This window comes from Martes martes (genome assembly GCF_963455335.1).
Source record: "Martes martes genome assembly, chromosome: 1".
Taxonomy (NCBI): Eukaryota; Metazoa; Chordata; class Mammalia; order Carnivora; family Mustelidae; genus Martes; species Martes martes.
The window spans coordinates 61,331,712-61,345,373 of record NC_137888.1 but is presented as its reverse complement, the minus strand read 5'-3'; the positions used below and the strand labels follow the sequence as shown (position 1 = coordinate 61,345,373).

Here is a 13,662-nt window from a genome sequence, read left to right as displayed (position 1 = left end):
CTACTGGAGTTTAGATGGAACTGTGGAAGGTATTTTTGGAATAGCTGTTAGGAATCTGGTTTGGTAATTAGGAGATTTTACTTCTCATCTTATACCTCAAGCAGGTAAGTTGGTTTCTGAACCAAAACAAAGACTGAGAAGAGGATTTGCATTCTAACAGCTCCTACTCTAGGCCAATTCCTACACCAGTTGTGCTACTGGATTCTGAATCCATTTAGATTTAGATTCTGAAGCAGCCAATTTTTGCTTAACCTTTGGAGATCATTTAATTAATTTATTTTTTACTTTCCTCATCTAGTTCTTTTATATAGTCATTAATGGAACGATCTTAGGGTCTTTCAAATTCTCATTTAAAAATAACATTTTCTGAATAGTTATTGGAACTGAGATTATAAATAATGGATGTAAGGCTAATTACCAAAATTCTACATTTAGAGCAAACTGGTGCATATGGAGACAACAGCTCAATATTTTAGAAAGTGCCAATTTGCTAAAAATAGATAAATATGATGATTATTGCTGGAATTAATTCAAGGACATTCAAAATGAGATGACTAATATCAAGGGGTAGCATTTCTCTGATATAAATCCAAGGGAGATGTTTTACACCCATTATTGCCCAATTCTTTTGCAGAAATGGATCCCAAAAACTAAAAAATAAAAACTAGAGAAAAACTACCCTACATGAAATTAGCAAGATTATATTGTAACTAGTATTCCTCTTAGACAGGTAGTACCTGCCAGATTTTAGCTCCAGGAAGACCTTGAAAACCCAGTGCTTATCAATTCCAGGTATGAAGATTTGCCCTAACCTTTCTTTTTTATGGGATCAGTTGTCTGTGTGATTACTGCTTCCTTTTTGAATCATCAGGGGTGATAACCCTACCAATAATAGGAATACACAATACAGGACAAATTAAAAGCAACCAATGGGAAAAATTAGTGTCCACCACATCTGAGGTAAGTCCCTCCTGATCTGGTTAGCTACCCTATTATACACATATATACAGGAGACTCTTTCTTAGCCAATTTACTCTCTTACTAAATTCACAGGTGTGGGCCTCCAGAAATTGTGCCTGAAGTGCGACTTGGCCCTTCCGCCAATCAGAGATCATTGGTCTATTGGTAACTAGCTGATCCAAGAAGGACCAATCAGATTCATTCACTCTAGTTCTTGCTCTGTATCCTCTCTCTCTTTGAATATGAACAGATCACACACACACACACACACACACACACACACACACACACACACATTTATCTCTCACTTAGAATTTTGAATTGTGATATACAAAAGCTAAGGTTATTAGTAACTGAGTCTTTTAAATTCAGGTCTCCAGAAATAAAGTCCATGAATTCCTCTCTTGAGGTTCCCACTTTGACTCTGGTTTCTATAAGCTTGGCTGTTCAACTTCTTAATTTTGTGTGATACCTAGTTTCCCTTTGAGAGGTTCCTTTTATAGACTTAAAATTGGTTTCCATTACTTATACCCCACCAAAGTACACATAAATAATAGAAGTGTGTGTGTGTGTGTGTGTGTAGAGAGAGAGAGAGAGAGAGAGAAACAGAGAGACAGAGAGACTGAGAGACAGAGACAGAGAGAGAAGTGGTGAGAGTGAGGAATTAAGGAGTGATAGTGACCCTTAATAAACTCTAAACATAATCAAATATATGATTGTTTTCTCTGGACACCAGCTTATTTTGAAACTTCTAGTTAATATGCCTTTCTATTAAACCCTATATAAGCCTGACATATGAAAGATTTTCCAAAAGAAACATGATATTAATTTTCCTATGTTAGACTTTTACTTCTAGGATAAACAGAATCTCCTGGACAAGCTTGATCCAATTACTACACTTTAAAATATTTTCAAATATTATCCATATATTAAAAATCAAATTATTTAGGTTGCAAAATTCTACTGTCTATATGAGACTTTGATAAATTTGTTTTTATTAAATTGGTAGTTTATGTCTATCAGTCAGGAACACAGGAGAGCTGAAATGTCCTTTATAGAGATCCTGAGAGTTTAGAAGATTATGTATGGCATTAGAGTTGGGTTGGAAAAGGTTCAGGATTATGTATCACTTCTTCTGATCAAGGTTAACTCCTGATGCATCGAGGAACCTTTAAGTTGTATCAAATGGTGCTCAGGTGATAATCTTTGAATGCTGCTTTCCACCAATCAGGGTTCATCCCCATTGTCAGTTGCTCCCAACCAGCCCCACATGCCTATTCTTCTGCCTGACTGGGTCCTCATGTGATGAATGTGAGCACAGCATGCCTGGTAATCTGAGTGCTGAGAACCTGGTTTAGAAGTGAGGTGGGGGTGGGGCTGGGATGGGGGAGAAGCAGTGAGTTCGGCAAATGCAGAAGAGAAGAAATCTAAATGGAAGGAAAGACTAAAATGGAAAAAGATAAAAAGAAAAATAGTGGAGATTTCTAAATGCATTTGAGCTGACCCTTGGGGTTGAATGACAGTTTGAACACTGGCTTATTTAAATTCTGCCACTAAAGTTTTCCAAGGAAATGATAAAGATATACTATGCTCCCATCCATTAGCTTGGTTACTATTTACTCTGTAGAGAATAAGGAGAGGTGGAATGTGAATATATATATATAAAATACACATATATATGTATTTTATACAGAAAGCGAGGGTACTCCTTTACATAGAACCATGAACACTTTGGGTTTCAGTATGTGGAATTCCTCAGTTAATAATATTTTACACTTGAAAAACACATTGTTTGCAAAACACTTTTATTTTTTTCACTTTATTTGAGACTTACACCAACCTAGTAGAAAAGGCAAGTCAAAATATGGAGTGTTCTTTTTATGGATGGATAAACTGAGGCTCAGAAAGATTAAGTTACTTACCCAAGGTCACACGACAAGCAATTGGCAGAGCCAGGTCTAGAACTCTGGGGAAGGGTTTATTTCACTACAAAGACATGAAACAGGACATTAAACAAAGAACATCTAAAAGAATAAGATCTGTAAATAATTAAGGATAGGGAATCTGGAGGGTCACACTCCCGTACTATAACCAGAACTCTCTGCAAGTGTGGCACTCTGATCTCAGCGGACAGGAAAGGGAATTCTAACTTTGACCACAACCATCTTGTGAGGAAGTCCAATAGAATTGAGTATGCATTTACACAATGCCAGCTCTGAATAAGCTCACAGGAATAGTTTGCTCCAAAACGTCTTCCCTAATGGCCCATTATCCATTATGATGATCTCTCCCCTCCGACTTTTTTTTTTTAAGATTTTATTTAATTTTTTATTTTAGAGAGAGAGAGAAAAAGAGAGAGAGCTCAAACGACCAGGGCAGGGGCAGAGGGAGAAAGAAAGAAGCAAACTCCCTGATGAGTGGGAAGCCCTACCCTGGGCTCAGTCTCAGGACCCTGTGATCGTGACCTGAGCTGAAACCAAGAGTTGGAAGTTCAACCAGCTGAGCCACCCAGGTGCCCCTTCTCCTTTCCTACTTTTATTCCTTCAGTGAACGTTTTTTACTGAGAAGCTACTATGTGCTAGACATAGCTTAAAGTATCAATTTCGTCTAAAACACCTCTTTGGAAAGTTGGAAGGAGCCTTTTTTTTTTTTTTTTTTTTTTTTTTTAAGTTCTCTTTTCATAGCCTTATGCCTCAAACACTAGCATGGGCTGGTATTACATAATCAGAAAACTCTCCCTGGACCTGAGAAGGGAAAAAAAGAAAAACTCAGAGAAAGAGATTAAAAGAGATTGAGAACGATGAGCAAGATATTGAATAAAGGTGTGGAGATGAGAAAACATCATTACCCAACTTTGGTGGATGAAGACAAACTTAACCCATAAACCATTTTGTCTTACTGCTCTTCTCAAGGCCAAGCCAACTCCATCAGAGAAAATAAACCATATAGAGTCTGGCAAAGAACACTTTCATGGAGAGCTGTGGTTGCAATTTGCCCTATATTAACCACAATAGGCCTACTTCAGAATCCAAATCCCTTCAGTTCATTCAAATGTAAGAAAGATAAAGTCGATCTGATTCTCATTCATGTAACAGACATTTGAGGGGCTACTTACCATTCAACCTCCTTTTACCTCTATGAGATTTCCCTTTGTGGAATAGTAATTAGATACTTCAGTGGGAAGGAAAGAAACCCAAGTAAAGGTAAAATTGATTCTTGAGCACAGACCCCGAGGCATAAGCCAACACTTCATGTATTTTTGGAAGTTTGTGTATCAATGAGGTAAATCAACTAAGTATTGAGAGATTGAGTCAGATTCTATTCTAAGGGTTGTGGAGCAAAGCACCACGTGTAAGCACTGTGGGGTCTTAAAGGAAGGGCAGCAGAAGACCCAAGACTTGTAACCATGTGTCTAACCTGGCACTCTGCTAACCTCAGAGGGTGGACTAGTTTGCTGAGTTGCTGGGGGAGGAAGACACTGAAGGGAGGTTTCCAGATAGCACCAGTTACAGTAGTTTGGAGAACCACAATATAAATGGGCTCATTTTGTGAATGAATGGGCTTTCATTAAAAACTGATGATTGTCATATTTATATGTTAATAATAAGAATCAGTGATGATTAGCTTCATCTCAAAATGTGATGCCAATAGATTAAGCAAAAATCTACTAGTGGTTGCCTGCATTTAGATACTCCACGATTTATGGGAAGTTTGTCAACCTGGTTGTGTATTTATTTAGGAAACATATTATCCACGGATAAAGCCAGTTACCGTATGTGCCAAACATTGTGATAGGCCTGGAAGTAGAGAAAAAATTAAGATTCCACCCAAGCAGCTCACAGTAGAGATACTAGTTTACAAAGAAAAAAAAAAGTGCTATATAAATATATAGTACAACAACTGATTTAATAGTGATGCTTCAAAATAGAGCATGGTTGCAAAGAAAGTGGAACTTAACTTAGGGAGGTCAAGAACGGCTTCAAAGAGCCAACACTGACAGAAGAAATGGGAATTTTCCAGCCAGAGAGGGAAGTGTTGTGTGGGCAGAGTATACAGTATGAGCAACAGCAACAAGGCCTGAAATTCAGAATTGGTATCATCAGGTTGGAGGAGCGGGTATTTGAGGATGGGACTGGAAAAGTAGGCAAGATTAGATCATGTCATCCATGCCGAGAACTTTGTATTTTAGCTTCTAGTTAACAGGGGACCACTGTGGATCTTAACAAGGAAAATAATATGACCAGATTTGCGTTAGGTAAAGGTTAAGTGTGGTGTTCTATGCAAGGAGAATTGGAGAGCAAGATGGAGATACGAAGTCCAAGCAAGAAGCTATCGCCTTGGTCCAGATGAGAGGTAACAAAAGTCAGAACCAGGTTGGTTATTCGTGATGGAGTTGAAAGCAGAGGATGGATTCAAAAGCTTTTTTTTTTTTTTTAACCTAGAATCAAAAAGTTTAGTATCTAGATGTGAGGAAGGGAAGCAAGGACTGCCTTCAGATTACTCCCAGGTCCTTAGAGCTTGGAAGCTGGATAGGTGGTGTTATAGCATAAGGGTTGGAATCGGAGGAAGACTAAGTGGTACCACACAAAAGACACTGAGTCTTGGGGCGCCTGGGTGGCTCAGTGGGTTAAAGCCTCTGCTTTCGGCTCAGGTCATGATCCCAGGGTCCTGGGATCGAGCCCCACATCAGGCTTTCTGCTCCGCGGAGAGCCTGCTTCCTCCTCTCTCTCCCTGCCTGCCTCTCTTGCCTACTTGTAATCTCTGTCTGTCAAATAAATAAATAAAACCTTAAAAAAAAAAAAAAAAGACACTGAGTCTGGTTTTGTACCTTATGAGTTCAGTGTCTCTGAAATACCTAGACCTAGTGATATCCATGCAACAACCACCAAGGAAAGATACCTAGGTTACAGGTTGGGAAGTCACCCTGGTGGTTAAAACTTCCAACATGGATGAGACCACCTAGAATTAATGTGTCGAATGAGAAAAGAAGAGGCTCAACATCATTAACGAGAAGAAAATTGGTATTTGAGAGGAAGAGAGAGAAAAAGTCAGCAAGGGAGACTGAGAAAAGCTTATCTTGAGAGGGAGGAGAGCCAAGGCAGCTCTCATGGGAGCCAAGGGAAGAATTTCAGGGAAGAGGAACGGACCACAACACAAAATGCCAAACAGATATCAAGTAAGATGGAAACCAGTCACTGGAGGTGGTGTCTTTTTTAGACTATGAGAACAGAAGTGTCATTAAAGTAAATGCAAAAGTGAACGAGAAGTGCTAAAGAGAAGGAAACACCCCTGAGCAGAAGGAATTGCTCACTGACAGGAGGCGCGCACCAGTCCTGACAAACAGGTAATCCCAAGCCAAGACTCCCATCGCACAACTCGGAGAGAAAATTTTCTTACATTTGTATTGATTTTGTCTTCACATGAATTTTGTTTGATCCCTACAAAAGCCCTTTAGAGTCAGCAAGGTGGGGTTTTGTTTGGTTGGTTCTATTTTTTTTTGGTTTTCAGTCTTCATCTTATAGGAGGAAACTGAAGCCCAGTATTATGTGATTCATTCAAGATCGCAGAATGAGTAAGTGGCACGAACTGAGGACTCTCAGCACAGTGCTCTTCCCAGCACCTCAGAGAATGTTAAGCGGACTTCAATACAATGGTGCAGAGGCAATCCAAACGCACTTCAGAAATTCAGAAGGCAGAACTGCCCACGATCACTTTCTTGATTGATAACAGACATGCTCGAATGCCAGAATGCCTCTATGATAGCTAACAGATTAATTAATTAACTAATTAGATGCTGTATCTTGTCTTGAGATGACCTGCATATGCACATCCTTTGAAATGTTCCTTTCATATCAGAGGATGATTTTAGACTTGTCTTACTCTATCAGTGAGAAATAGGGGGCCATTTGGTTAATATATATGCACTCCTGTTGACTGGAAGACACCCCCGCCTTCTTTATGGGGTCAGGTAAAACTGAAGTATGTGGACTAATCAGCCCCAGGCAATGCACTGACAATTTCACCATGATGGAGGCAAAGGAGACCCAAGCTACTCTCCCTCTCAGTGAACTGGAGCTCGGCCCTTTCGTGTAAAACATGAAAGGAGGTTTCTGTAGTTTTGCCAACTCAGCAAGAGAGAAAATTAACCCTACATTTTCTTATCCCCTTTGCCTCAGCCTGGGTGTTGGGGGTGGGGGTTGGGTGGGGGTTGCACACCGACAGCAGGAGGGAGCTGGGCTCATTGTGTATGCACCCTGGCATGGTTTAGAAGGAATTACAGTCACCAGATATGAACTAATTTCTAGATTTACCATGAATTTTCTAAGATTCTCTGCAAGTCCAGATAATCTGGCAGGGAAAAAAAAAAAACCTTAAATGATTTTTTCTTCTGTTTAAATTTGGAAATGTGTCATAGAAATCACCATTAAAAAAAAACAAAATACAGTTTCAATTATATTAAGTAGAATGCCTCCATTTAATTAATTCACTTAGTCCCTGGGTGACACTGGGTGTGGCTCAGGGAGATTTAGGAGGAATCCAATTTATCACTAGGAGGAATCATCTGCACCGGGCAGCAAGGCGGCATCCTTCCACACCTTTCCAGCACTGCATGGGAAAAGGCGCAGTGAGGCTGAAATTCCAAACCACAGATCACCCTCTCTCAGATGAGAATTATTTGTTTTATGAGGAAAAAAGCAGATGTTGGTGGGGTTGAGAAGTGGGGGGTGAAGGGGCTCCTCGCTTGCACTGCTATTCTTTATACTTCGATTACAATTTAAAATCCTTATCTTTAAACAAAGGAAACACCTCAGTGTTCTGGCTTTGTGGACACAGATCACATCTTGCAAGTTTTTCATCATCTGCAATATGCATGGTAATTAAGCTATTTAAAGTTAGCCCCAAGATATTTGAAAATCAGAAACCAATACAATGTCAGGGATTCTTTTATTTTATTTCCCCTTTGCCCACTCTTTTACCATGTTCTCATCGCCACCCCACTTGCATTCTCTTCTTCCTGCTATAATAATCCATAGTGGTAATTAATGGCTAATAAAGATCATTAACGCTTTCTTCTCACCCACTGGCCATGTATTACCACTCAGAAATCCAAGCAAGACTGCTTCTTTATGCCGCTCAAGTGGAAGAGGAAGGAAGTGCAGTCCCTCCAGCCCCCTCCCACGTCTCTGCTGGATTTCATGGGTGTGGCAGAGTTTAGACCTTTGCAGGTTTTTGCCCTTGTTTTATTCCCCGCTAAGGACTAGGATGATGAATAGATGGCAGAAGGATAAACCCAATCAGGTTCTGCCCTGAACGATAGAGGATCATTTCACCCACAAGCAGGAAACCTGTGTGAGACTTAAGTACTCACACTATATAAATGCCAGTCGGTGTAGTGTGGAGCCCACGCCCTGAACACACCATTTCCTTCTGTCTGATTTAATGCTATCCTAAATCCTGACTTACGTGAATGAGACACAAGAGTACTCAATAGGGCACATGGCCATTTCACACAGAAGTACGCATGTATCAAATGCATGGGCAAATATGACCATTTCCATACCTTCCATTTAGTTCTCCTGAATATGATTTATGCTAAACCACATGCGGGCATGTGGGCTCTGTGCAGAGTACATGCATGACTGTTGTACATGAAGTATGCGAATGCTCTGCACATTCACATGTGAATTGCTACAACTCCCTAAAAACACAATTTCAGCTGTATCACTTTGCACATCACCATGAATGCTTGGGGCTGTTAGATAGAACCCAAGCGAAGGCAGCTGTCCCCCTTTTGGGGAAGGGAATTCTTTTAGCTTCAATTACCTTTCTAAAATTATGCTTGGTTTCTTTTGTTGGAGGGGGTGTGTGTATACTTATATGTGTCTACATGGGGTGGCAAAAAGTTGTAAACCGGCACAGTTTTCTATCCAAAATTAAACCTTTTTTAATGAATAGCATTGGCTTCCTTAGGGCTCCGCCTTCCTAAATTTTATTTCCTCTGCTCACCAGTGGGGTAACCTCAGAACGTTTCCTTGACAGTGTGCTTAACCCAGCCACCTGTATCCATTGCATTTATGGATTAGGATGGAGGAAGACAAGGAAAGAAAATGTCCTGGTTTGAGAAATGAGCCCGTGGAAGCATCAATCTCTGGAGCCCTACAGCAGTTTAGGGAAGTGGTACACGTAAAACCCACATGCTTTTTTTCAAACACCCCCTACACACACCACACACAAAACCCTGGGGTGTCTGCTGCTTTGAAAATTTTATTTATCTGTCTGTTTATTTATTTATTTATTTTAACTTATTTTTTTTTTCCCATGCCTCTCCATCCCTTGCACCCACTGCTCTGATACTCTGCTTCTGCTTCCCTTCCCCTTCCTCTCCTTTTTCATCCTCATCACCACCCACCCCTCCTTCCAGGGCGATGGCTAAATGTGCAAAGCTGGCTGGCAGGCTGTTTCTTCTGCGCTCCCCTCCACCCCCTTCGGATTCAGCGAATGTATTACAAATTGCCCAATATCCAATACCTGCACAGGAATAATGCCCAAATCCTATCTCTTGCACCCCACCCCTAAGGCAATCAATCTGCAAAGGGCTTTTTTTGACCAAGACCTGCCTCCCCTCCCACGAGTATGCACACACACGCGCACACACACTCACCCACATCTCACACCCATTTTTCTCTTTAACCTTCGCCAAAATCACTCAAACATGTTCCAATAAATGTTTGAAAGCTTCCTTTGGAGAATGCCAGGGCACTGTCGGTTGCTGCAGAATACTGAACTCGTCATTCCTCCCCACCCTCAGCCCAATCAAGTTTCTAAAATGTCTTTCAAGAAATAAGTGAGCAATTTGAAATAGAAGAGAAACCTGGGTAGTGGGGGAGGGAGGGAGGGACGTGGATTCTCGGTAAGCTTGTATGTGTCCCTCTTCCGATGAAAATGAGTCACCATGCTTATTATCCAAAATGTTAGCCCATCTCCGGTCACTGACAATCCCCGGAAAGGTGCAAGGGTAGGGAGAAGGGAAAAGACCTGATTTCCAACAGGTAATACTGGGCTCGTTTTTCCCATCCCATCGGAACCCTAAGCTCCTAGGGGCGTGGTCCACCCTCTCCTCCGACCAGCTGGTGCACAATCGGCTACGATCTTGGGAAGGGGATTTTCCCCCTCCACACGGCCAATTTCTCCCCCGGCCCCAGTTGTCTTTAGAATCTCCTTAACAAAAAAAAAAAAAAAAAAAAAAAAAAATCTTCCAAATCACAGTTTCATTCATTCATTGAAAAATAAATAAATAAATCCTCACATGTTTTTCCATTAATACCTGCGCCCATTTAAAGCTCATGCATGTACGAAATAAGGCTTCTTCCGCAGCACATGTGAGAAAATTGTACGACAGAACAAGCAACACTCATTACTGAATATGATTCCTTCGACCCCGCTTTTTGCAAAGAATTTAAAGGATTGCCTCCCCATCTTGTAGGTAGAGTCCACATCTTTTCCCCACACCCCTTTCTGTACCCACACCAGCAAAACCAGACAGCTAAAACGCTAAGCATTCACTAAGAACCCCCCAAATCTTATTTCTAGCCAAACAGGCATATTTTTTTCCCCTAACCTCATCCTAGTTAGTAGCAGCGTTCCCAAACCAGAGCATGAAAGACAGAATGGAATAAAAGCTGGGATGCAACCATCAGTTACCATATGCTAAGGAAACGCGAGCACCATGGGCAGAGCAGAAGCAGTTAAAATATTTTTTTTTTCTGCCTTTACAGGGAAATATTGTAGTCTGGCAATTTCACAACAGCAAGAAGTAAAAATCTTTAGCTCTACCTGTTTGGTTCTTCTCATACAGCACAGCATGGTTGTATCGTCCCTTGCCTTCTTCCTGCCTTCTCTCCTTCCTCCTCTCTCTTTCTTATTCCCCCCCTCTCCACCTCTTTTCTGCTCGCTTGCTCACTCGCTCTCTCGCGCTAGCGCGCTCTCCCTCTCCCTCCCTCCCTCTCTCTCTCTCCCTCACACACACCAGGGCAGTTAGCAGCAACTGTAAGGTCCACAGCTACTGCTCATCGCACATGCTCGCTCGCTCACTCTCCCTCTCCCTCTCTCCGGCTCTCTCCTCTTCCCTCTCTACCCCTCTTTTCTCCCTCTTTGCCCCCCGTCTGTCTTTTTCTCCCCTTTCTCTTTCTCAGAATTGTTCACTAGCTTTCAATGACTAATCATTTCCCCAGCCCCCACCCCTATTCTAAACAGTCACCCCCTCCCAGTCCCCTGCCAGCCTCATGAATATTTAAACATCTCCAATCTGGACCCAATTACCCACCGACTTTCCCACTGCATTGAGAGGATGGTGGGGTGGGGGTAGAGACGGATATTCCAGCCAGTTCAGGAGATTGGATGGAATGTGTTTTAGGGAAGAGGGGCTTGAGGAAAGCTTGTATTTCTTTACTAACTCTTCTCTTTTCCGATAATATAAGAGCAAAGGACACCGTAGTCAGACCTGTACCAATATAAGTTATATTTGCTATTTAGATTTTATGTACATTTAATAATTGTGAGGGTTACGTTGTCTCAAAAAATGAAGTAATATGTAAATAGACACGTATACTGTTCTCAGTCTTCATATAATCTTAAACACATATATATATAAGCTTAAATATGCACAAAAACATATCACATATATTCTCAAATATCCTTGAGAAATCCACATGAATATGTAGCATTTTAAACATTTGAAGCACTTAAGGTAAGAAAATGATAACTAATGTTTAGGAATCAGCATTCATATCTAGAATCACATGGTGGTTTTTAATGCACTCGCACCTGTTTGAAAATTGGGGTTTCTTCAAAGTGGAGCACAATTGAAAAATAAGTCTGTAATACTAATGGCACCCAAAATGATATTTTATAGTTTGGTCAAGAAGAATAAAAGTAGGGGCGCCTGGGTGGCTCAGTCAGTTAAGCCTCTGCCTTCAGCTCAGGTCATGAGTCCAGGGTCCTGGGATAGCCCCATGTCTTCAGGCTCCCTGTTCACTGGGAAGTCTGCTTCTTCCTCTCCCTCTGCTGCTCCCCCTTGGCTTGTGCTCTGTCTCTCCCTTTCTTTCCCTCTCTCAAATAGATAAATAAAATCCTTAAAAAGTTTAAAAACTTAATTGTTATAAGAAGAAACCATATAACGTGATGTCTATGTCTTCAATTCCTTCTATGCTCTTTCATAATTTGAGTAAAGGAAAATACTTCAGGAAAAAGTGTATATAAAATGATTTTTAGATGTATGGTACTGTGTGATCTTGAGAATGTTAATGACCCTCTCTGACCTAATTTTCTAATCTGTCAAATAGGGATTATAATGCCAACAAGTTGTGAGGACCAAGTAATATAATGTATGTAAAGCATATATTAGAATGGAGCCATTCTTACTGCATACTACCTTTACCTCAGAGACTGTACTTTTCTGAAATTTTGATGGCATTTTTAAATATCTCAAAGAACTTACCAAACTATTTCTTGTTGTCCATTAGTGACAGCAAGCATCCCCAATTAAACACCTCACATTCCTTCTAGTCTCTCCTAGACACAAGCCTATTTAATAGGTGTCAACCAGACAGCTTATTATCATACATATTATCAGGATCACTGAGCTTAATAGGTGCTTAATACATTTTAACAAAATTTGAGGTACATCCATCTCAGAATGGACTGTCTCAGAGAGACATCCAAGGGGTGATGGTTATACATTACCCTCAGAGGTTTTTCTGAGCATGACCTGCTTCAAATCCTTCCTTACTTGTTCTTTTACTCCCATTTACTTCTTAATTTTCATATTTTATGATAGGAAACAGAGTTAAACTCTGAGTTTAATATTTTTTTGATGTTATAATGAGTCTAGTCAGAGTCAGCTTTCAAAAACAACCTTCTCTGCTTGAAAGTGGTAGAGGAGGACAAAGAATGGGTAAGAACCAGCTCCATCAGAGACATTCCAGTTATGGGTGATGATGGTCCCACCTGCCTGCCTGGGGCCGAAGAGTGGAAAAGAGTGGAAAGGAAACTGAGGAGATGAGGACTGGGGGCAAAGGAGAAGAAATGGAATGGCCTCTTTTGGTGTTTAAACAGATACATCACTTCACTGATAAGACCATTTTGTCAACTATGGCAACCAAGTTGGCTGTAGAAAGGGGCCAAGTCCTTTCCTTTTCAATTCACTCCCCTCCACCCTCTCAATTATATCTTGTTTTCCCTTTTATTTTTTGGAAGGGACCTTGGAAACATCGTGACATAATGAAGTCAGACAGAGACTAGAGCTCAAAACCAGGCATAGGCGTGGATGAACTCTGTGACTAAATACATGAAACCTCCCTCTTGGCACCAGTTTCTCCAGTGGTTGACGTGCACTATTTCATCAAATGCCCAAATGGGGGAGGTGTGATTGTTAATCCGATTTTGATAGGGATACTAAAGTTAAGTGAATTAAGTACCTAGCCTAGGTCACATGGCTAATAAGAGGTAAAGCTAGGACTCCAAAACCCTCTTATCCACTAAGCTACATGGCGTTGAATGGACCTCTACCACCTCATTACCTCTGGTCCTTAGGGGATTAGACGATGCAGTGGAAGTCTTTGTGTTGAAAGGACACCAGCATTCTACAAGGTCCACCTAACAGACCCAGCCCTTACCTCAAGAGCCATGGAGAACAAGCTGATA

At 40.9% G+C, this 13,662-nt stretch overlaps 1 protein-coding gene across 1 annotated transcript in view; it reads right to left on the bottom strand.

The window, feature by feature from the left end:
* The window catches only part of GAP43 (growth associated protein 43), a 101,020-nt gene extending 90,084 nt beyond the window's left edge, over nt 1–10,936 (bottom strand). The window contains exon 1 of the mRNA XM_080815626.1: nt 10,795–10,936. Coding sequence (XP_080671752.1) covers nt 10,795–10,824 — 30 coding nt within the window. The 5' untranslated portion in view covers nt 10,825–10,936. The remainder of the gene's footprint in view (nt 1–10,794) is intronic.
* Nucleotides 10,937–13,662: the final 2,726 nt, after the last annotated feature.